The sequence below is a fragment of the Xenopus laevis genome, chromosome 9_10L (assembly GCF_017654675.1).
Source record: "Xenopus laevis strain J_2021 chromosome 9_10L, Xenopus_laevis_v10.1, whole genome shotgun sequence".
Lineage (NCBI taxonomy): Eukaryota > Metazoa > Chordata > Amphibia > Anura > Pipidae > Xenopus > Xenopus laevis.
Window position 1 is genome coordinate 58,545,716 of NC_054387.1, and position 22,701 is coordinate 58,568,416.

General features: G+C 37.3%; 1 protein-coding gene across 1 annotated transcript in view; it reads left to right on the forward strand.

Annotated features, from left to right (window-relative positions):
* The window catches only part of cntnap5.L (contactin associated protein family member 5 L homeolog), a 260,880-nt gene that overhangs the window by 233,193 nt on the left and 4,986 nt on the right, over positions 1-22,701 (forward strand). The window contains exons 20-22 of the mRNA XM_041576763.1: positions 9,134-9,264; positions 9,856-9,943; positions 18,010-18,228. Of these exons, the coding sequence (XP_041432697.1) occupies positions 9,134-9,264; positions 9,856-9,943; positions 18,010-18,228 (438 nt within the window). The remainder of the gene's footprint in view (positions 1-9,133; positions 9,265-9,855; positions 9,944-18,009; positions 18,229-22,701) is intronic.

Sequence of the window (22,701 nt, forward strand, 5' to 3'; positions counted from 1 at the left end):
GATGTACTTTTTCTAGCCCCAAAAATTAGGAATGTTACTGGTGCTATAACTTGAATTAAAAATGCAGCCTGCAGAGTATTTTTGTTGCCAGTGTAAATGTACTTTTTGAGGAAGGAAGCTGAAATTGTGGTTGACCTGTATGCAATTTTGGTTAACAGTCTGCATTACCATTTGGAACAACAAATATGTCAATTTTATGTAGGAGATGTTGCACCGATATTTGTCTACATTATAGACGTTTACATTTTCTGGCACTAGATCAAATGAGTGCAGTGAAATCGTATAATTGCATCAAAATATCCTTGTTGCTTTCTACTCAACAGACTGTGTCTGTGTTTTTTTAATTATCTTTAAACGAATACGGAAACGAATACCAATTTCCATGACATGAACTGCTTTTACAATTTAGACCAACAGGGCAGCTTTGCAGAATATTGCTTTAACCTGAAATCTCATAAACTGCATACACTTAGGAATGAATATCTGTGGGTAAGCCATCATGATTACTTTATAATGGGCTAAACGATATCAATATTCATAAAAGCAAACTTGTTATCATCAATAGCCTCGTTCTGCTCTTAAATTATTAATCCATACACAAGAAAATCACAGGAGAGTGTAAATCACTATGTGGGCATGTAATTATTGAAGGGGATAATTGGAAATAGAAATATGACCCCTAAATATACAATATTAACCTTATATGAAAATTCAATTTGCATTAAATCCTGGAAAAATAAGGCATTCTTCAACTTTTTTTTCTGTTAGTAATTAGCTGATTAATTGATGGAAATAGCTGATTAAAATAATAAAATGATAACAAAGACACACCAAGATACATAGTTAAACATATCTATAAATATTATATATATATATATATATATATATATATATATATATGCCGTAATTTTCTACACACACACGTGTGTGTGTGTGTGTGTGTGTGTGTGTGTGTGTGTGTGTGTGTGTGTGTGTGTGTGTGTGTGTGTGTGTGTGTGTGTGTGTGTGTGTGTGTGTGTGTGTGTGTGTGTGTGTGTGTGTGTGTGTGTGTGTGTGTGTGTGTGTGTGTGTGTGTGTGTGTGTGTGTGTGTGTGTGTAGAAAATTACGGCACTCACAGGATTTGTTTAGCAAACCACAAAATGGTTCTTTATTTGGCTCAATTATGATATAATATTATTTAAAATATACATAACTATTTATTATTTAATAACCTTCTGAATATTACTCCATTGATAAGCTTTGTGGTACTGAGGTGCAGATTTATCAAGGGTCAAATTAAAAATATGATTTTTCTAGTTTTTTTTATGGTCAAAACTGTCAAATTCGTCTAGGAAGTTATTCAAATTTTATTCGAGTTTTTCAAAAAATTCAAATTAGATTTTCGAGATTTATCATGCTCTGGCACTTTAAGAACTCAAATTTTACTATTCGCCACCTACAACCTGCCGAATTGCTATTTAAGTCTATGGGATTTGTCCCAGGATAAATTTGGAGTAGTTTGCAGCTTTCCTGTCATTCAAGTTTTTTTGGAGAAAAAAACTTGAATCGAGTTTTTAAAATTTGAATCAAATTCTATTCGAATTCAACCAAGTTTAAGAAAAATAGATTTTTACAATAAATTTTGATCTTTTTGAATTTTGAGTTCATGGTAGTTTATGGGAGTTTTAAAAAAACTCACTTGAATTTGAAATTCGAACCTTGATAAATGTGCCTCCCCATGTTATTTATACAATTTAAATTATATTACATTTAATCACTAGTTTTGTCTGTAAAGGTTATTATTTTACTAATAGATTTTTTTATTTCAAAATTCAAATGAAAAAAATTGAATAATCTCGATCAAGTCTTTTCCATGATCCAGTTCTTTTTTAAAAAAAAAAACTTGAATGACATTAATTAATAGATTTGGCTGTATTTAATAGTGGAAAAAAATAATGAACCTGAAAATCATATTATTCCATTATTTACAGGAGGGGTGCCCAAAATGTAATATAAATTAAATTATATTACTTTTCCATTTGACGTTTTGCAATTTAGACATCTGGGCAATTTGAGTTCAGAAAACTCAAATTTGAAGGTATATTTGATATTTTGTTTTTACCCCAAACTATAGATCATTTTGCCATAGAAACACTATAGGGATATTTGTATTTCATAACATTTCCTACTATGAATACTATATTAGCAAATATATCAAAATCCCTGCTACTTCAACAAAAACGTTTTAAAGCTTTAGAAATACCCTATTGCAGGATCACTGAGAACAGAAAAAATGCAGTGAAGTAGCGAATATTGCAAATTTAATTTCTATATGAATAGGGACCCTTGGATTATTACTATACCCTAAAAAGGTGGTTCCAGACTGCAGAGGAAGGGATGTATTTAGGTGCTTGTAGGATAGGGTTTGGGTGGGCTGAAGCATGATCAGGTGGCTGGTTTTTATAGTATTTTTATAGCATTCTTCTTATAAGCCTCAGCAAAGATTGACCTCTGACTATTTGACTTAATCGTGCCAGGTGGGCGACACTGAAATTGAATAGCATCCTTTTGATAAAGCTGCAGAACACCTTTAAAGCAGATTAATGTTCCTTGCAAAATTTATCACTAAAACTTGTGCTGGTTGATAAGTGCTGTGAGCTGAGAAGGCTGAGTTAGGGATTGGTGGAACTTAATGAAGGCTTCATTTTTTCACTTAACCAATGTAAGTAAACTCACTCCTGGTGGTCTTGTGGGGGGTCTAGTAGCCCGTCTCTCTCTCTCTTCACACACCAATACGAATCTTCCTGTTTGTCCTCGTCCATTGCTTCCAGGTTTTTGTTGCGGCATAAGTCTAACGTCATCACGCATGCCACATAAATTCAAATATTTAAGGGGTCCTTGTTCTGAAACTCATTGCCCAGTGTAGGTCTATTTTGATTTGTTTCCTGGGTGCTAATTATTGTTGATTATCCATGTTTGACCCTGCCTGACCCTGATTCTTGTCCTGATTGCTGCCTGTCCTGACTCTCGCCTGTGTTTGCCTATTCTCCGGATCCTGCTTTTGTACTGTGTTTTGGTGTATTGAACTCGGCCTGTGATCTCGACTATCCTCTCATCTCATGATTCTGTACTGATGTCCTGTTGGTATTGACCGGCCTGTGACCCAGTCCATGTTGGCTATTCTTTGTTCCAATATTTCATATTTGGTTCCCTTGCTTGCCCAGAACTCTCTCCCTTGTTCTCCCGCATTAAGACCTGGCAGCATCTTGAGTAGCAGAGGGCTCCACTCGAAGCCAAATGCGTCTGCTACAGGCAGAAGAGCGGGCTGAGACTGGAACATTGGAGTTAGTTCTGAGTTTGGGATACCAAACGTAACAACCAAAACAGCATATTCAATTTATAACTGAACTTTTAGAGGCAACAACTTTAACATTTCTTTTTCTTGTCACCTTAAATTAAGTTACAGGTCTGGAGTCTATCTGATTACTGTGCAGGAAAATCTCTTCCTCCTTAGACGTAGCAGTGGATCTTTTCATTATAAATACAAACATATATAATATATTTACAACCTGCTTCATACAACACAGTACATGCACCAAGAGAGAGAACTGGATCCTGATACGTTAAATATATGTTGCTACTGGCAGTTTCTTAATATGCACGAAAAAGATGTATGGAAACTGCTTGAAGTAGAAATGTATGACTGGTCAGCAATTCAGTTCACAGCTTGGTGCACATGGCAGAGTGCATAAATATTCTGTGAAAATCAGCCATAATTCCATTGCAAACCAATTCATGTAGGAATCTGCAGAGCAAAAGAAAACTGCCACAATATTTTTCTCAAATCAATGCTGGTACAAATGAATATGCTAATCTCTAGTTGTAAAAAAGTGTTAAGCAAATTGATTGTATAGAGAAATCATGTCTTGGTTCTTTAACTAGGATGCAAGCACTTATCAGAGCATTGAAACAATAATGTGGCTAGCCAATCAGAGCATTACAATATTCACAAGGCTAGACTAACCTGTAGACCATTAAAGCATAAGAACATGTAAAGGGTAGACCAACATGTAGTCAATTAGAGCATGTTCATATATATTCATACAGCTAGACCAAGCCAGTTAGAGCATATGAACATGTATGTACCTATACCAACCTGTAACTAATCAGAGCATTAGAACATTTAAAGGATAGACCAACCTGTAGTCAGAGCATAAGAAATTTCAACAACAGAAAATTTATACTAGTATGCAAGTACCTGCACGTTTTATATCTATAGATTGCAAGTTCTAATGAGCACAGCTCTCTTACAATTACAACCTTTAGCCAATGACTGTATTCTAAGGTTCATATGGAAAGGCCAATCCCTTCCCAATAAAAATATTAAAACTAACACTGCCAGTATATTTATCTCTGTATGTGGCAGGTTTTATACTTTGTTGGCACTAAGCACACAAGGCAACTACAACAAATGGCCCTAATCTGCTCTAACAAAACCAACTTCTTCCATGGAAGCATTTGCTAACACTTATATGTCTATAATGGAGATTTCTCCCTTTAATGGCCACTGCTATAAATCTGACAGATAAGGCTTGGTGAATTCTTCCATTACAATCTGTGGAAGCAGTTGGCTTTGTTAGAGCAATATTTTTTGTTTGAGAAGAGTGTTCAGTTGGTTTAACAAGATGCAGCTTTTGTAGTTGGCTGAGAGTAGGAAGCTCCTCATACTGACCCAAAAAGCTTTTCTGTGCCAGATCATGTTTTAAAGACTGTTTCGGTGCACTTTGTAAATGGTGACCAATAGTGCATTTTTTCAGAAGGAAATTACAAAACATGCAACTCAACATGAATGCACAAAACAACCCACTGTAACTCAACTGTAAGGGGTTTACTATTGCTGCCTTGCTGCAGACTGGCTCATAGCTTGATTCCAGCTAAGGCACTATCTGCAAGTAGTGATGGGCAAATTTATTCGCCAGGCGAATAAATTTGCGAAACGGCCGCGAAAATTAGCTGGCGAAAATTCACTGGCAAATTTTCCGCCGTTTCATGAATTTTGCACGAAATTCACAATTTTTTTTGGCGAATCGAAACAGCGCAAATTCACCTATCACTATCTGCAAGGTGACTGATTGCCCCCCCCCCTTGTCTGTATTGGTTTTCTCCACGTACTCCAGTTACCTCCCACACTCCTAATAAGATTGACCCTAGTGTGTGTGTGAATGTGTTATGGTCATTAATTATAAGCTCAGCTGTGGCAAGAACTGATGTGAATGATGTATTATTTCTGGTACTGTACCAATAATTGTAAGAGAGATGTGTTCATTAGAGCTTGCAATCTATAGATATAAAAAGTGCAGGTACTTGCAATAATATTAATCCAGGCACTGATCTGATTGCCTTTTTGAAATTAGTTAGGGCATCCTTTCTTCAGATGCAGCCTTTTTCATTTATCTGGTTATTTCAATACTGATTTTGTCTTCCTTGGGATCTGCAAAATACTTTTTTGAAGTGTATTATATGTTTTAACTGAATAATAGATGTTTTGATTGTTTAGTTTTATAAGATCATTCAACAGCATGATTCCTAACTCTGAAGAAGACAGTTTGATCAATTTCTCTTACAAACTCATTGTCATGATGGGGCAAGTCCTTATATTTTTCAGTGTGTCGGGCAAACAGACAGTTCTTAAGGTCAAGAGATCACCTTAGAAGAAGAATTCTGTGTAAAACTAGTTTTCCACAAAGGAATAAAACATAAATCTAAAGAACAAAAAAAAAATTAGTGTGTGTGTGTGTCTGTGTAGATCAAACGGCTTGTTGATCAAATTTGTTTTCTGTTAATCAAAGGTGATCTTTTTATTCATCTACAATACAAAAAGCAGATCATCCCTTAAGATTAAAAGCAATGTGTTTTTACATTATGGAATTATATACCAGGGGAAACAGAAATGCTGTAGTGATTACAATATCTTTTGTCATAGAAGCAATATATCCATTGTTATAATAACAAGAGTTGATTTGTGGAAAAATACTGTTTGGTGTTTTGGAATCAAAAAAGATTTTGTTCTTTTGTGAATTAAAATTGTCAGTTGTTTCAGGTTTCTTTTATGAAAATCAACAAAGAGAATGTGTTCTATGAATGGTTTAAATTGCTGCAAACTTAATCAAACTGATTAAAAGGGTGTAATTTAAGTTTTCTGTTAGAACATATTGAAAATAGCCGCAAAATTAATTTTATTCCATGTATTATTAAAAAAGGGAGATGTTCTCTCTGTATTTTACTATGTTATTGACACAGGTTGCTTTCTGCTTTGTGTCTATTTTACAACTATCCTTAGAATGGCCATTAGAACATTAAAAGTATCAGACCACCCTGTAGTCAGCTGTCCAAAAACAGTGGCCTGGTTTCTCTGGGGAAGTTTGGAGAAGTTTGGGCCTGAAAGCCAGTTATGATGAGAATTGGAGAAAATAACCTTTTGTTTTCCTAGGCAACCCTAAAATACCTAAAATATTGGGTGATATTTGGGATGTTCTAGACACTAATAATAATATAATAATTTCCTTTAACTATACCCAGTTCATAAACTAAAGGGGGCCCTGAACATAAGATGGACATTAAGTGGGTCCCCAGTAGTGATGTCACATCACTACTGGGCACTAATCCAGGCATCACTGATGTGCGGGCTAGCACGATACCCGCGGGAACTGCTGGTTTACCCTCAGGTTGGGGCAGGTTTGGGCTCGACCTTGCACCCCCTTTTCCGGGTCAATTCCAGCTTCCAACTTCTGGGTTCAACTTTTATAGATGCTCGCCCCGTCCCTTTTATGCGGCGCGGGTCTATAAAAGGAACCCGGAAGTCGGGCTTGGGCGGACGCGGTTGGAGTGGGGCTTGAACTCAAACCGCTGCTGTATCCAAATAGAGCATTACAGCATTCACATACTTGTAGCCAGTCATAATATTATAATGTTCAAAGGGCTAGACCAACCTGTAGCCATGGAGAGAATTAAAACCTTCACAGGGATAGCCTGACTTGTGCCCAGTTAGAGCATTAAAATTTCAACACAGATAAATTACGGTAAGCTCAATTTGTAGCCAATAGCAGCATTAGATACTTTACATGTATAGACCGGTTTTGGGTAAATGAGAGTAGAAACATTTTAACACCATATTTTACCAAAACTACTACAATAGAACAGGTTAAAAAAAAGTCTTCTTTAAACAGTGCTTACATCTAAAGTATTTGTGTGGGATATTTACACATGGTAATAGGTCATGTAATTGAATTTGTATCCTCTTTAAGGGTCTCGGTTGTCATCCTTACAGTATGTGCTAAGTGGTTCATAGTGAAATTCAATTAAAATCCAATGAAACGCCTAGAACATCTGGATCACGACACATTGAGGCGAAAACACAGCTGCAGGGGTTAAGAGCTGACACTTTCCAGCTGCACAGCTTCATCATTTTAGAGTCTTGTTTCTATCATCCCACGCTCTGCCAATGATGTCACTCATATTCTGCCATTTACTTATAATTGGGAATGTGAAACATTGTATAGCTGTGATATTATCCTTAATCTTTTAATACTTGCAGCTAAATACAGTACTAAAACTTTGTTTCAAGTTCCTGCAGTACAGTATATCTTACTCATGAGTTCAACTCAAGATTTCCTTATACACATCTCTACTTTCATTCATCCTTATCCCATAAGTGGGTGTACCCAAATGGGTGTAGTTCATAAGACTCACCTTCCACCAACACAGAAATGCCTGAACTGATACTTTAAAGCCCTTTTTTAGCCAGCAGGGAGTGGGCCTCAGATCACAGCTAGCAGTGACATGTGGAGGCCTGCAAAATGCTACTGAACTATTTGTGAGCATTGAGACATAGAAGAAATAATGTTTCACATTGTAGGTATCCTTGTCATCTACGTCTATCATATTAACCATTTGTTATTAGACATTATAAGCTCAGAATGCTTGCTTTATCATCCCACATGCCTGTAGAATGCATTGGACACTTAGCCTTAATACCTTTCCTAGCTGAAGTGAAGCACTTCAGAGACGCTAGAAGCTTCTCTCCATTGAAAAACAAATGTAACAAAGTATTACATAGAGCATGGCAAAATTTGTTTATGACACCATAGTTTTGTGAATATCAATCATTTCATGAGCTGTTAGACTTTTATTTTAATCTGTAGCAAAAATGAAATATATTCAGTAAGACACACAATTGCACATAAGACCCGAATCAAGCTTGCAGCCCTTAGTGTTCATTTACACAGCACTGGTGTCTGGGTTATTTCTGAACTTTGAATCATGGCCAGATTAAAAAGCTGGTGCAAGATGTGTGGCACAGCAGTGCAGATACAAGTCAACCTTGTATTTTGCAGAAGTTTAGACCTCTGCTCCACCTTGCAGGTTAGCAAGCCTACATGCAACCCCTCATGAATACAGTGATGCCAAACTCAGCGTGATTGTGGATACAGTGTGCAAAGTGCAATGCATGGTGTAAAAGTATCACATTGCAAAACATACTTTGTAAACAAGCACCATATTGTTTTTAAGTTACTTTCATAATGTAGGTGAATTCATATATGACTTATTTTTACATCTTTAAGTGCTCTCTATAGATCCTCTTTGCTCCATGTTTGTGTAACAAATAAATGGTAGCCAGGGGCACTCCGCCAATGAGGCGAGTTGAGGCACTCGACTCAGGTGGCAGTGCCCCCTGGTTACCAGGGGTGGCAAAAATGTCGCTCCTGGTAACTAAGAGCCAAATTTCCAGTTTTCAACCCGGAAATTCAGCTCTTCTAGTGTAGAGCATGCAACTGCGCGCTCTGCACTAGTGACGTGGACCCCCCTACCCTGTCCAGGTCTGGAAAAGTGAATGCCGTGGGGAGGGGGGGAAACGAAGCCTGCCTCAGGTGGCAAAATGCACAGGATCGGCCCTGATGGTAGGTAAACCATGCAGTCCTTGTTCAGAAGCATCATTGAAGGATTACAAATGGTAGCATGTCAATTGGTAACTTTCATAGGCACATTTATAGTTTTAGAGGTCTATAATGCAATGGGGAATAATAGATACACTTTGTTTGTATAAAAAAACTGCACATATTGCCATTGTTAATTGACGTGTATTCTATATTGCAGGAAGCCTACAAGTACGTTATAAACTAAGTAAGGAAGGAACACAAGTCTTCACCTTAGAATCAGAAAGACTGGACAATAGACAGCTGCATCATGTACGGATCAGCAGGGAAGGGCGAGAGTTGATCATCCAGGTAAAGTCAATATATCCAATATATTTGAAATCACTGGGTGGTGTGAATGCATTGCAACTCACTCTCATTGAACTCCAACTGTACCAGGTACTCATCCTCTGAATACATGAGAGATATCTCATGCTGGTGACAAATGGACAGAGGAAAAGGATGAGAGAATTGTTTCAAGATAAATAATTACAGCTGTTCATATTATTTTAGATTTGGCACCTGAACTCTGGTGCTTGCTATACAAACTTGAGTTGACTGGAACACAAAGGAACATCCAGCTTCCTACTTTATGCATTGATAATGCCAAAGGCACCTGTGGATCCTACTTAGCCCAACCCCCAAATGGACGAAATAACTAAATCATGGGCCCCTGTGTTCAGGGCCGCCTTAATTGTTTATCATACACATTTTATTGCAAATTATGAGCTCAATAACTTGCAGTTTACCGTATAGACTCAAAATCATCAATTTAACCCTAATTCAATCCCCAACCCTAATTAAAAAAATATATAAATCAAAGCTCTAAACAGTTTTTAAAAATTAAATGAAAATATTGACTTGTATGAGCAGTTGTTATAAATGTTTTCTTTTTCTCCGCAGATTGACAAAATAATAAAACAAAGGCATAATTTCTCCTCCAACATCTATTTCAAAGCTATCAAATCACTCACGTTGGGGAAGGTAGTAGGTAAGTCCTTTGTCATATTCAGCATTGGCTCATTAGCTGCTCTTAGTGGGTCTCCCCGAAATATAGTTTGTGTGTTTTACACCTGCAACAGCCATGTGTTTACAGGTTTAAAGAGGATGTCCACCCACAGTCATAAATAAGTGTGAAGAGAATGTCTGTGAAGAGAATATAAACTGCCAGAGAGATACAGCTTTAAAATTCGACTAACCAGCACAACACATCACATTAGGCAGGCACCAATCCGGAACATCCAACGAAAGTAGATTCCAAGCCTATGATTGTGTCCTTGTGACACGAAACGCGTCAGGCGTTATTTTTCTTTTTTAGATGTGATGTAAAATAAAGTATTATATTTTATATATAATTTCTGGCTCTTGGATTCTACTTTCGTTGGATGTTCCGGATTGGTGCCTGCCTAATGTGATGTGTTGTGAAGTACTCCCCTATGCTGAAGGTCTGGGGCATGTGCACCCGGACCCAACTGGGAAAGCGGTAAGCTTATCCTAATGATACATTAAGACTTATGCCTCTCATGAAATTTTTTGGATTTTGTGTCAATTAACCAGCAGTTAACTTTAAAAATACTAAAAAGTTTTAAACAATATATATATGGAAGTTGTTTAGAATTATATTTTGTTTTATAAAGAGTAAAACTGTTTTCAGACTGAGAACCACTGGAAAGCAAATATGGTCACAGATGTGAAATGAGTTTCTGGCCTAAAAAATAAGTAGATAAATTAAGCAAGGCAATCTGTCAGTGCAAATGTAATTTAAATGTTATTTCTAGAAATATTAGTCAGAGGGTGGATGTTTAAAAACAAATGTATTGTATTTATTGAATGTGCAGTTATTTAAACTATGCTGACATGGCAACGCCACAGCCTGGGCAACCCTTAGCCTAATCACCAGCTTGATATCTGTTCTTCTCTATCCAATGGCTTAATAGGGTGATGACTTTTCGTATACTAAAGAGGGTTGCCCACCTGCCTTTTATGAATCCAATTTTCTAGTTTAAAATTAGACATTTAGAATTGTTTGTAGGTGTAGATTGAAACAGGAGATAGGCAGATGTATTTATTTTCAAATGTGAGGGTTTTTTTTTAATTGGTCTCAAAAATGTCATGAGTAATGCTCATTAGCATGTTTATAAAAAAATACAATCTGAAAACTTTTGTAGCCATTAACTTAATGGCAACAAAATTTAAAAAACAAATAAATAAATAAATAAAATAGCTTGAATGTTGAAAATACACTTCCTTTAATGACTTCTCTAGATGCTGGGCAGCTTTAAGCTGCCAATTATTTTCAGTCAAATTATTGAGATGTTTTCAATGAAATCTCAATTTAGAAAAATTGAGATGATTTTTTATTGCCAGTATTCTCTTGAATTGTGGGAAAATAATACACAATATACAGAAAACTTCCAAAAATCTGCAGGAAGGGACTTAGGTGTTATAAAAATACCTGGTGGTCTAGTGGTGCGGCGGCGTGGACGGCCGCCGCACCGCCGCGCTCCTTCTCCTGCCTCCAGCGCCGGCGCCATCTTGGTTTCTTAGGGCGCGCCTCTTAAAGGTACAGGCGCGCTGGCGTGATTACGCCAGCGCGCATTGGCGCACGTTTTGGCGCGAAATTTGAAAGTATTTAAGGATCTTGATTCTGGTGGTTCCTGAAGCCTTGTGCTGTCTGTTCCTGTGAAATTTGTATCTGCTATTCCGGTTTTGATCCCTGCCTGTTCCTGACTATTCTGATATCCGAATCCTGACCTTTGTCTGCATCTCGACTACTCTTTCTGCCTGACCCCATCTGTTTGATTACCCGGTTTGACCCTTGCCTGCCTGACGATTCTTGATATCTGCCTGCCTCGACCCTGCCTTTCTGACGATTCTCTTGCCTGCTCCATTTGTACCGTGACCTTCGGCCCAAAAGACTTTCTACCTGCCGTGCCCCTCTGCTAGCCAGAACATCTCGCCTTGTACCCCTCGTTAAGTCCAGGTGGCACCCAAGTAAGCTGAGGGCTCCTCCCGAAACACAACGGTGGTCACACTACTGGTGAAGCCGAGCCGAGACCAGGGTACTTGGCACCTGTTCTGGTATTGGGTGCCGGCCGTGACATTAGACCAATGGCACAGGACATATATTTCACTGGTGTTTATCAGCCAGACAGTTAACTTTTTATGTTTCTCTTTGTTAAATTATTTTAGCCTTACATTGTATGGTCATTGGGAAACTGTATAACTGATACATCATATATAATTTATAATCCATAGAAAAGTTTAATTTAGTAGATTAGGACAGGGTGCTGTATCATGTTGGATTTGGATGCCTACCATATATTGCTTTGCTTGGCACCAAATATTAAACCTACACATTAAATGAGTATCTTATAACATTAGAGAATATGCATCTAGGATGCACTAAGTCGACAATGAATTAATTGTAGACTGAAACAGGTTTATTTATTATTCACCTATCCCGTTTGCCCTAGGTTTAGCCTGGCAATCTGAAAAAATCTGGGTTTTCGGCCAAAAACCTGAAAAAATCAAGCAATCTGGGAAAAAAATCCTAAAAAAATCAGACGATTTAAGGTTTCTTTAGATATTATCAGGTTTTTTCCCTATACGGTTAATTCAAGTTTTTTAATAAATAAGGTCAGATCGGGCATGGGAGTTTGGTTGTGTTTTTTTTTGTAATAAAGTAATGAGATATGTTCGAAATTTAGTGTAATTCATTCAGAAGAAAAATTACATTTTTCTGGCATGGGGTAAAAACAGCAAATCGCATTGTATACAAACATATTAGGGATGAATGTATCAAAGAATGGTAAAAATTCATGATGAGCAAAATTTTTCACCAGAAAAACTCTGTGTTTCATGAAATCGCAGCACAATTACATGCCGAAAAAACAGCCATTGACTCCAGTGCATCTTTGGCACTGTGTCAAGAAATATACATTGGCTCAAATGCATTTTTGGTGTGAGAAAAAAGGCCTTTGCACAAAATATTACAAATAATGTAAATCAAATGGCTTCTTTGTGTGTTTATTTATTGGTAGTGATGGGCGAATTTGCGCCGTTTCGCTTCGCAGAAAAATTTGCGAATTTTGCGCGAAATTCGCGAAACGGCGAAAAACTCGCGAAACGGCGCCGGCATCCCGTTTTTGACGCCGGCGCCTGTTTTTGCCGCGGCGTTTCACGAATTCGCGCCTGGCGAATAAATTCGCCCATCACTATTTATTGGTCCTACAAAACCATGGGAACGGACATTAGATAATTTATCTTTCAATTCTATCAGTTCTTCTACTAATGGGGGTGAAACTGATTTTCAGTGGGATCATACAATCAGGCATCTAGGCATCTTGTATCTATGAGTATGCAACTGAAGACTTTTTGGTGTTCTTTAAAAAAGCCCTGACGTATCATGGAAAGGAGATAGACCTAGAATTTCAGGCCGTTGAAATGACAAAGATGTCAATGGTTAAAAAAATGCAAGTATATTAAAGAAAAGAATGGGTTTTATGTACTTGGTTTTTCTGGAGTAAATGGTTTCTAAAGAAAAATACAACTTTTTAATGAACTGCATTTCTGGGCACACTGTGGAAATTAGTATGCAAAATGCATTTGATTTCGAGACCTTTCCGTTTCCCAGGAGATGCACTTGTCAGGAACGCAAGCATCACCTTATTCCACTACAATAGCAAAATAGAGAGGGCATGCCCCCCCCCATTTCCTCTTTCTCTCTCTGTGGATGATGTATTTCATTGTGTTTTCTATGCGCCAACTGAAGAATGACTTTTGCGATCCCCAGAAAGTGCACATCACTAGTTGTGTGTGTGTTTGCAATGTACTTTTCATTTCTGAAAGAGCGTGTGAGAGAGCCAAATGTTACATGTGACTGGAGAAGACTGCGGCATCCTAGCATGACACAAAGGTTCCCGTCCTTCAGGAATCAGAACTGCAGCAGAATTGCAGCAGAAAAGGCAATGGTTTTGTGAGTCGGGCTTTATCACCATAACACAGCTTCTTTCTCTGCCTATTATCTTACTTCAAAGCCTTCTTAGATATTTCTTTTTCCCTATCTTTGTCTCATATATTCAGGCCGAGAAAGAATTTTCAGAAGAGCTAATGCTCTGTGTCAGGAATGTCAAGCTTTGTACATGAAGGTTAAGATAACAATAGGATTGCAAGACAATGACAGCACCTGGTGGACTACAATTCACTGATAGAAGATAAAGACATAGAAATGTACCAGGTCCACAAAAGCTTATGCCCAATTCAGCCAGGCATAAAAGGCCGAGGTCACAAAGCACAGAAGTAGTATAAGGCATTTTTCAAAAGACACCGATTTTTTTTTTAAATGCCAAGCTACTGTCGTATTGAGTGAAGTAATGGAGTTTTGTTCTATTAATATGTAAAGAATCGTTGGACTAACCCAGGCTTCCCCAGGAGCATTGAATGAATTATTTATTATTGTGAGGCAATGTGCAAAGAAAAAAAACAGGTGTAAAAATGGCCTATGTTTTGCACATTGAACCTTGCTCCATATCATTGTAATATGGTTCCCAAATGCACAATGCTGTGTGTTCACCAGACTGAGTCCCAACAGTTTCATAATTCATATATTAAAAAATATTGGTGAGGTAGTTGTTAAGATGAGCAAGCTGGGGAGCACCATATATGGTTCTACAGCATCTTTGCCTGGCAGAAAAGAATGCATTGTTTAATAGAAGCTCTTTTCTTTGTATCTGCTTTGTCTTGCATGACACTGATTTACAAAGTGCAGGTCAGGAAGCATGAAGGTCTGCATCGCCCTTATGAATTAGGGACAGGCTAGGGGAGGCATGTACAGTAGGTGTCCCCTACCCATTCCTAACTTGAAGGCTGGGCCTGAAAGCCAAGGGTGCAAAGGTCTTTATGGGCAACAGTCCCTCCCAGCAAAAATTATTTTTTCAGGCTACTTCAGAGTGGACAAAGCAACCACCATATGCTCACCTAGTTGTGTCTCCCTGCCTGGTCATGTCTCTCTCACCATCTGCTTTCTGTCATGTAGGAGAGCATCTGGGGAGGGAATACAGTTTCTCAAGGTATAGAGGAAGCAGACCCTATGGTCTGGGCCCCACTTCTTCAATAATTATGACACTACTCCGTCTATTTTTTTGCTTATCTATTCCTGTTTGCCCAATAGAATTGAATATACAGTGCAGCTAAGGCAATGTACCCATATAGGACCAGTGCTTTAACAGCAGAATGGAATATACAGTGCATCTGATACAATGCACCATTATAGACTGGAATGAAATATTGAATTAAAATATCTTGTTCAACTCTCCAGTTTAGAATTTCAGCACCGATCTGGTTGCTAGGATCTTAATTACTCTAGCAGCCAGGCAGTGGTTTGATTCATAAGAAGAGGGCAAATAATTTGAAAACCATACAGAATAAAAAATGAAGACCAATTGCTAAGAACTGGCCATTCTATAACATAATAAACATTAACTTAAACGTATACTACTCCTTAAAGTGATACTGACACTAAAAGTTTTCTTTTCAAAATATTAATCTACATTAATTGTTACTTTTCGGTCACATTGATAGTTTTTTGCTCATAGTTCTGCGTTTGTAAGTAAATATTACGTTTACGTATAAAGTTTATAAACCTGACTGTTTTGCCAACCTGATTGTCCCATCACAGTCTGAATTGAAAAAACTTCAAAATTCGAATTCAAAAAGACCAACCGAAATTAAGTCAAAGTTTTTTTTGGGTCGAAAAAAACTTTGATTTTTCAAAGTCCACCAATAGACTCCAAATGGGTTCTAGGAGGTTCCCCCATAGGCTTAAACAGCAATTTGGCAGGTTTTAGATGGCAAATGATCTAAGTTACATTTTTAAAGAGACAGTACATGATAAAATTTGATTTTGATTTTTTACAAATTCAAATCGAATTTGGACTATTCCAAGTTGAAGTACACAAAAAATAGCTTGAAAATTCAGCTCGACCATTGATAAATCTGCCCCCTAGAGTTTCTAATGCAGACTACTGCTGCACAAATATGGCAGCCCCCTCATAGAGGAACAAGCTAATGTAAAAGCATCAGGCAAATACTTTTATGGCAAAATTATAAATTCAAAGATAATGTTATGATGGATATAGTTTTTTTAATCTCTTTAATAGGTTAAAAAACAACAATGTTGAGCTACAGTATCTAACACTTTACTGAAGTTCAATGGAACCATTATGTTTGGATGCCTGTGACTTTTCTACCTTCAATGGTTTAAATGTCAGGGAATTCCCTACCACTCAATTCAACTGAAGAAGCCACTTGGAGTGCTGAAAAGTTTCCAAGAAAACTTTAAATGTCCAGTTGCCTTTTACAAGGGTGGAAAGTTCTGCCAGCCGCACTGTCAACCGATCACTCATGTGAAAAGGGTCAGGAACCAAGTCAGTGATAAGAGACTCTTTCTAGGGCTTGATGAAGATTGAGGAATAGAAAGGGGATGCAAAAAAAACCAAAAAACAAATCCTGCTAATTTGTTAATCACATACTTGCCTGGCTTGGAAGGGTCCATCCCATAAAGATCTAATGCGACATGAGCTGGCCATGGGGGCTGGGCTAGTGAGAAACAAATTGTGTGGGGATAGTTCGATGCAGTAATAAATTCCATGTGTGTCCATGTGGGACCATAAAATAAACTCTGATGCAATATTTGTTAGATGTTTTCAGAAGACCAGCCCTTGAAACTAGAGAGAGGGTTTTCTTCACTGTGAAGGTGTGACTCTCTCTCTCTTGAAAGAGGTGGTACAGCCAGATACATTGATCAATTCAAGTAATAGTTGAATGACCATTATTGAAGTTAATAAGATGGATTGATTTTGTTCATCTGTAGGACAAGAAAAGCGAAACTCGCTTTGAGGTGCCAATGTTACTCCCCTACAGTGAGTTTTGTAGTGGTGCATGTGTCCACTTTTGAATGTCTTTCCAGCTCCCATGTGCTCCTTTTGAGGGTTTTGTCTGGACAGATGTACAATATACCCCAACTTTTAAATAACCCTATGGCGTGCAAGCAGGCCCATCTAAGGCCTTGCAGATGACACCTGGAAGCCAAAAACAATATGGCAGCAGCATCAGCAGCACAAACCTCAGTGCATTGTTACAGAGCAAAGTTTTGGAGATCCTGCTCACTAAGGCAGGCATAACAAACTGTTTTTTGTTCAATAGCTTATGGGGTGATCTCCCTTTAGTGTAACCGTGGCTCCGCCAATTATTGCTGTGAAACACTGCATTTATTCCTTTTTAGTGATTATATTGTATAACCCATGTGTGCAGGCCCAGATTGAAAATCTGTGTGTTCTGGCAAATGCTGCCAGGAGGAGCTGCTGTAATGTGCCATAGTCTGTCACTATTTATCAGGTTGGGTGCTGTTTTGGTCTCTGTGTAGTTGAAATGCCAGGACCTATTTTGAATCCCAGTCTATACCTGCATGTTTCTTTGTGTCTACTCTAAGACTCAAACAGTCAAAACCCACTATCACTGCAGTGAATAATCGATAATGCTAAATGTTGCAGGTGGTGTATGGGCCTGCTATGTTAGAAATATGAAAGGGCGGGGGGTAAAGTGCCCTTCGCTAGGGCAAACAAAAACCACGGTAGGGAAAAGATGAGGTCACAGTCCGTGGGTTGGCTGTTCTGCTCTAGTAAACTCTCCTTTGCTGTTACTGCATGAAGTTCCGCCTATAGCCTGAGGGAAGCCCTCTAAATGATAGGCCAGATTACTCAATGAGAAGCCAAATGGGAAGACGTTCAGACATGCACAGATGCAGTACCGCCTACCTTGAGCTTGGATGGTCTGGGTCATGGAGATTTTACCTGTAAATTATTAATATTTAAATAAAATAAACCAAACAATTTTTAAATGTACAGTTTGACAAAGCAGTCTCAAAAGGTTCACCCTTATACATAACTAGTTATATTCATTATATTATATATCTATATTTAGGTCTAAAATGATCAACCTTAACCATAGCATGTTAGCAACTTTAGTAAATTCAAGGTGTTTCACTGAATTTTGCAGATAATTCAGGACTTGATCCGGAGGTCTCCAAGGCAAACACCTTTGGATTTGTGGGATGTCTCTCTTCTGTGCAGTATAATCATGTGGCACCTCTGAAAGCGGCACTGCGCCATCCAAGCATAGCACCAGTAACAGTGAGTGGAACATTGTCAGAGTGCAGCTGTGGGTCCATCACAGAGAGTGACCTGAGTACTGTTACAACCACATACTCCGCATCAGGTGAGTGAAAATGTACAGACTTATTTGTCTAAGTACCTTTCTACCGCTAGCTTTCTCTTTATCATAATTCAATGTACTCAATCAGTAATCCATGTTTATGGCATTCTAGTTATTGTGTCTCTAACCCCCACTCAAAATATTATTTTCTACCATGTTCTAGAATGCCCCCTACTGTGAATCAAATCCAAGCAGGAATTTATTTTGGGAATTTTGGAAGTCCCTTCAACGGGGCAAAATTATAATTTATTACGCTACTTTTAATCCTATCCTGTGGTTAATCTATCTTTATAAGGGACTCTGAATGTATTCTGTGATCATTTACTTATTTCATTTAACAAGATACTGAGACTCCCTTTGAGTCAGTCTATGGTTTAAACTGTATATGTTGTGGTGAGCAGCTGAAGGAACTGTTCCCAAATTAGTTCTCTTTTAGAGGAACAATAAGAGAAAGAATGAATAAATAAATAATTTACCCCAGCAAGACATGTGACCAAGTTATGAAGCCTAAAATAGGGGTGTCAACAGATCACAGGGAGGCATACTTATTAAAATCAAGTCTTTTTGATTTTAGTAATTATAGTAAGGTAGCTTGAAAGTTTTAAATACATCCCCCATTAAATTCTACAGAAGGCCACCAGCTTGGGGTTTCAAGTTTTATTTATTTAAAAAAATATTGAAAATTTGCATAAAAGACACTAAAAGCCATGGCAGTTATAACAACTGATGGAAAAAAAACCACTTAAAATATAGACTTAAAATTTTGTTGTGAATCTGTATCCGGCATATAAAAAAATGTGCCCATCCTTACTACATATTAAGACTGTTGGGGTAGATGGAGTAGATGCTACACCAAAGCAATCAACACAGAAGCTTGTCTAGCAGTGATATGGGAACTCCATGCCATGGGGGCATGCCATGCTTTTGGTTTCTAAAGGAGTGTTTCCATAGAAGAAGAAATTCTATGGAAATAAAGAGAAGGAATAATTTATTAAGGATACATAGCTTCATCGTCAAGGATGATTGAATTAAAATAACATTATAGGCAGTAATAGGTAGCTTGGAACATTATTAAATGGGCCAATTTTGTATTTTAATGCTATCTCCTAGTTAGCATAAGAACTTTCAGGAACACAAGTTCATTTAGTCTAACACTAGCCTTGACAGGCATCTTTCAATTTGTGTGTAAACCTCCCAATGCCCAGTTCAAATTTCATGTGCAACGAATGACCAACACATAAATAATACAAATAACCAAAGCCGCTGAGTGCAATAAATAGAACATTTTATGTAGCCGTTGGTCAAGCTCCTGATGGTACCTCTAGATTTTATTTTTTTAAAAATCCAGCTATTATGGGATGTAGAGTAGAGAATTCTTGTTTTGTGAAATAGGGTCCTGGAAGGATCCTTTCATATTTGGTTTGCTGGTTTCTTTGCACATGAAAATTATTATCATTGTTTGACATAAATGGAAGATTGAAATGATTAATTGCTAGCCTTTTTTTTTTTTGTAAATTACCAAATTATGTTGCAATATATGTAAATGAGTTCTCCCTAAGTGCTTTTTTTAATTGCAGCCCGTAACTGTTAATGCATTTAGTAATAGAGAGCATTCACAAACGCTCATCAGCTTTTATAGACACATTTCCAAAACCAAACAAAATAAATCCAAATCTTCTCATTGTGCAATGAAACAATGAACAATATTGGCAATGGCTAGGTAATAGGTTTAATGAAATAGAATCTAATACCCAGAAAAGTGCTTTGCAGGAAAGTAGGAAGGAGTAGAGGTTTGGCCTAGAAATACAGCTGTCAGGCAGACTAAAGATTCCTTTTTGAAAGGCAATGCTTAATTACTCATAAATATGCTGTACTTCTGTAATTATAGTGACATGTATAAATCTTACTAAAAAGCATGTGGGGAATATAGTTGGGCTGGAAAAATCTTCAGAAAAATTTGATATTCTGATGTCCTTACCTTGCGTGAACCTTTATTTATTGCTGCAAATCAACTCTACAATTTTTTGGGTGAATGGATTAAAAAGAATTCCATTGTAATGCTAATTGGTCTCAAGGAAAAGAGTTGAGCATCAGAAGAGAATAAACAGGCTTTAAAATTTTAATGCAGCTTGGCATTGCCTAAGATTTTTAAAGGAATCAATATGAAAATGGCTAGGAAAATATAAATCAACATAATGCTAAAGTGTAAAAAATCTTTCTCATATTCTCATATTTATAAAAATATTAATAAATTCTCCGGTTCCCCTCAAATGGTCCTTTATGGGATTTGATACTTCAAATAATTCAGTCTTTTAAGGTATACAGTATTTTTAGGGCATCGTTGTTAGTACACTTAAATACCATATAATAAAGATTTTATTTAAAGTCAATCAAATGAATATAATAATTTGATCAATTTGGATAAAATTTCTAACAGACTGAATGGATATGAAACCCTGAGGGATTCCAAATTTGATTCTTGATATATCTGCCCATGAATTACAGCAAGAACTAATGACCCTCACCCCAATATTTAAGCAGATGTTTCCATTAAAGGCATTTCTGAAATACTGGGAAGAAACTATAAGTATAAACATAACAACTTGTTCCAGATAAGCAGTCAGAAGGTCAATTTCAGATTTTCCCACAGTGCATATTTGATCCGTTACCCTGATCTAAGGAATTTAAATACATTTTTCCCTACCAAAATAAACTGGTTGATATCTGACTTTTGCACTGTCAATATGAACAAGAGCATTCTATTTGTCTTTTCATCTGAACTCTGTTCATTTTTTTGATAAATTGGAGCGTGTCTGTCAGATGCACTCCCCCCTGCTCTTTTCTAAGCTTTACATATTACTAATTACTAATATGATTAAAGGGATACTGTCATGGGAAATAAAAATGTTCAAAATGAATGTTAATAGTGCTGCTCCAGCAGAATTCTGCACTGAAAACCATTTATCAAAAGAGCAAACAGATTTTTTTATATTCAATTTTACAATCTGACATGGGGCTAGACATATTGTCAATTTCCCAGCTGCCCCAAGTCATGTGACTTGTGCTCTGATAAACTTCAATCACTCTTTACTGCTGTACTGCAAGTTGGAGTGATATCACCCCCTCCCTTTTCCCCCCCAGCAGCCAAACAAAAAAACAATGGGAAGGTAACCAGATAGCAGCTCCCTAACTCAAGATAACAGCTGCCTGGTAGATCTAAGAACAAAACTCAATAGTAAAAATCCATGTCTCACTGAGACACATTCAGTTACATTGAGAAGGAAAAACAGCAGCCTGCCAGAAAGCATTTCTCTCCTAAAGTGCAGGCACAAGTCACATGACTGGGGGCAGCTGGGAAATCGACAAAATGTCTAGCCCCATGTCAGATTTCAAAATTGAATATAAAAAAAGCTGTTTGCTCTTTTGAGAAATGGATTCAGTGCAGAATTCTGCTGGAGTAGCACTATCAACTGATGCGTTTTGAAAAAAACATGTTTTCCGATGACAGGATCCCTTTAAGAAAGGTTTGGCTTGTAGGAACCTTGGTAATTAATGAATTTCCTGGAGGGAGGTATAAATTACTTATACACGTTAAGTTTACAACAAGAAAAAAGAAGTAAACCCCCCTTCCTTCCACACACCTAACCAATTGTAGACTGAACAAGTGCTTAGAGCAATAAATCGATTTTTAAAATCATAAATATATTACTAGCATCGAGCTTCGTTATAAATAAAGTTATCCACGTGCTTATGTCTCTGATTGATTGCTTATAAGAACATTTAAGGTGCTAAGTGCTATTTTAATGTATAACGCCAATCATCATTTGAATTAATCAGTCTTTAATTGGTTAGGTGTATGTATTTTTTCTTGTTGTAAACGTAATTACTAATATGCTTTTATATAGACCATGAGACATCTTAGTTGGCTGGAGGCAGGTGTTAAGTGCAGGACACCCCAATATCTTGCACTGATCCAACACCTTTTCACCACCCAGCTATCATAAGCAGTTCTGCAAATAGAGTGAGGCACAACTTCCCATTCCGTGAGCAGAGCCCGTAGGGAAAAGTGCTTGCTCCTGTTTTTTTGCACTTTGCCCTTTGTTGATAAGGTCTTACTAGTGACATATAAAGTTCCTTTACAATTTATTTCATATAATCCTTCCTATCCAGCCAAGTATTTACTTTGTACTTCCCATAACGTAACTGCAATTAACACTGATTTGCCTTTCTCCTAAGGTTACTGTTAAAATTGAAGAAATTCTATGCCTGATGACAGAAACTGCCCCTTCTTACCAGTAAATTCACAAAACTGCTAAAACAAAGTCACAAAATGGCAACATTTTGACACTTTTTGTAGGGGCCAAATGAATTGTAGTTAATGTTTTTTTCCACTTGAAACAAGTTAAACAAAATGCATTCCAAAATTCTAGTGCAAATTCACAAAACTTGTCACAATCACAAATCTATATCATTCAA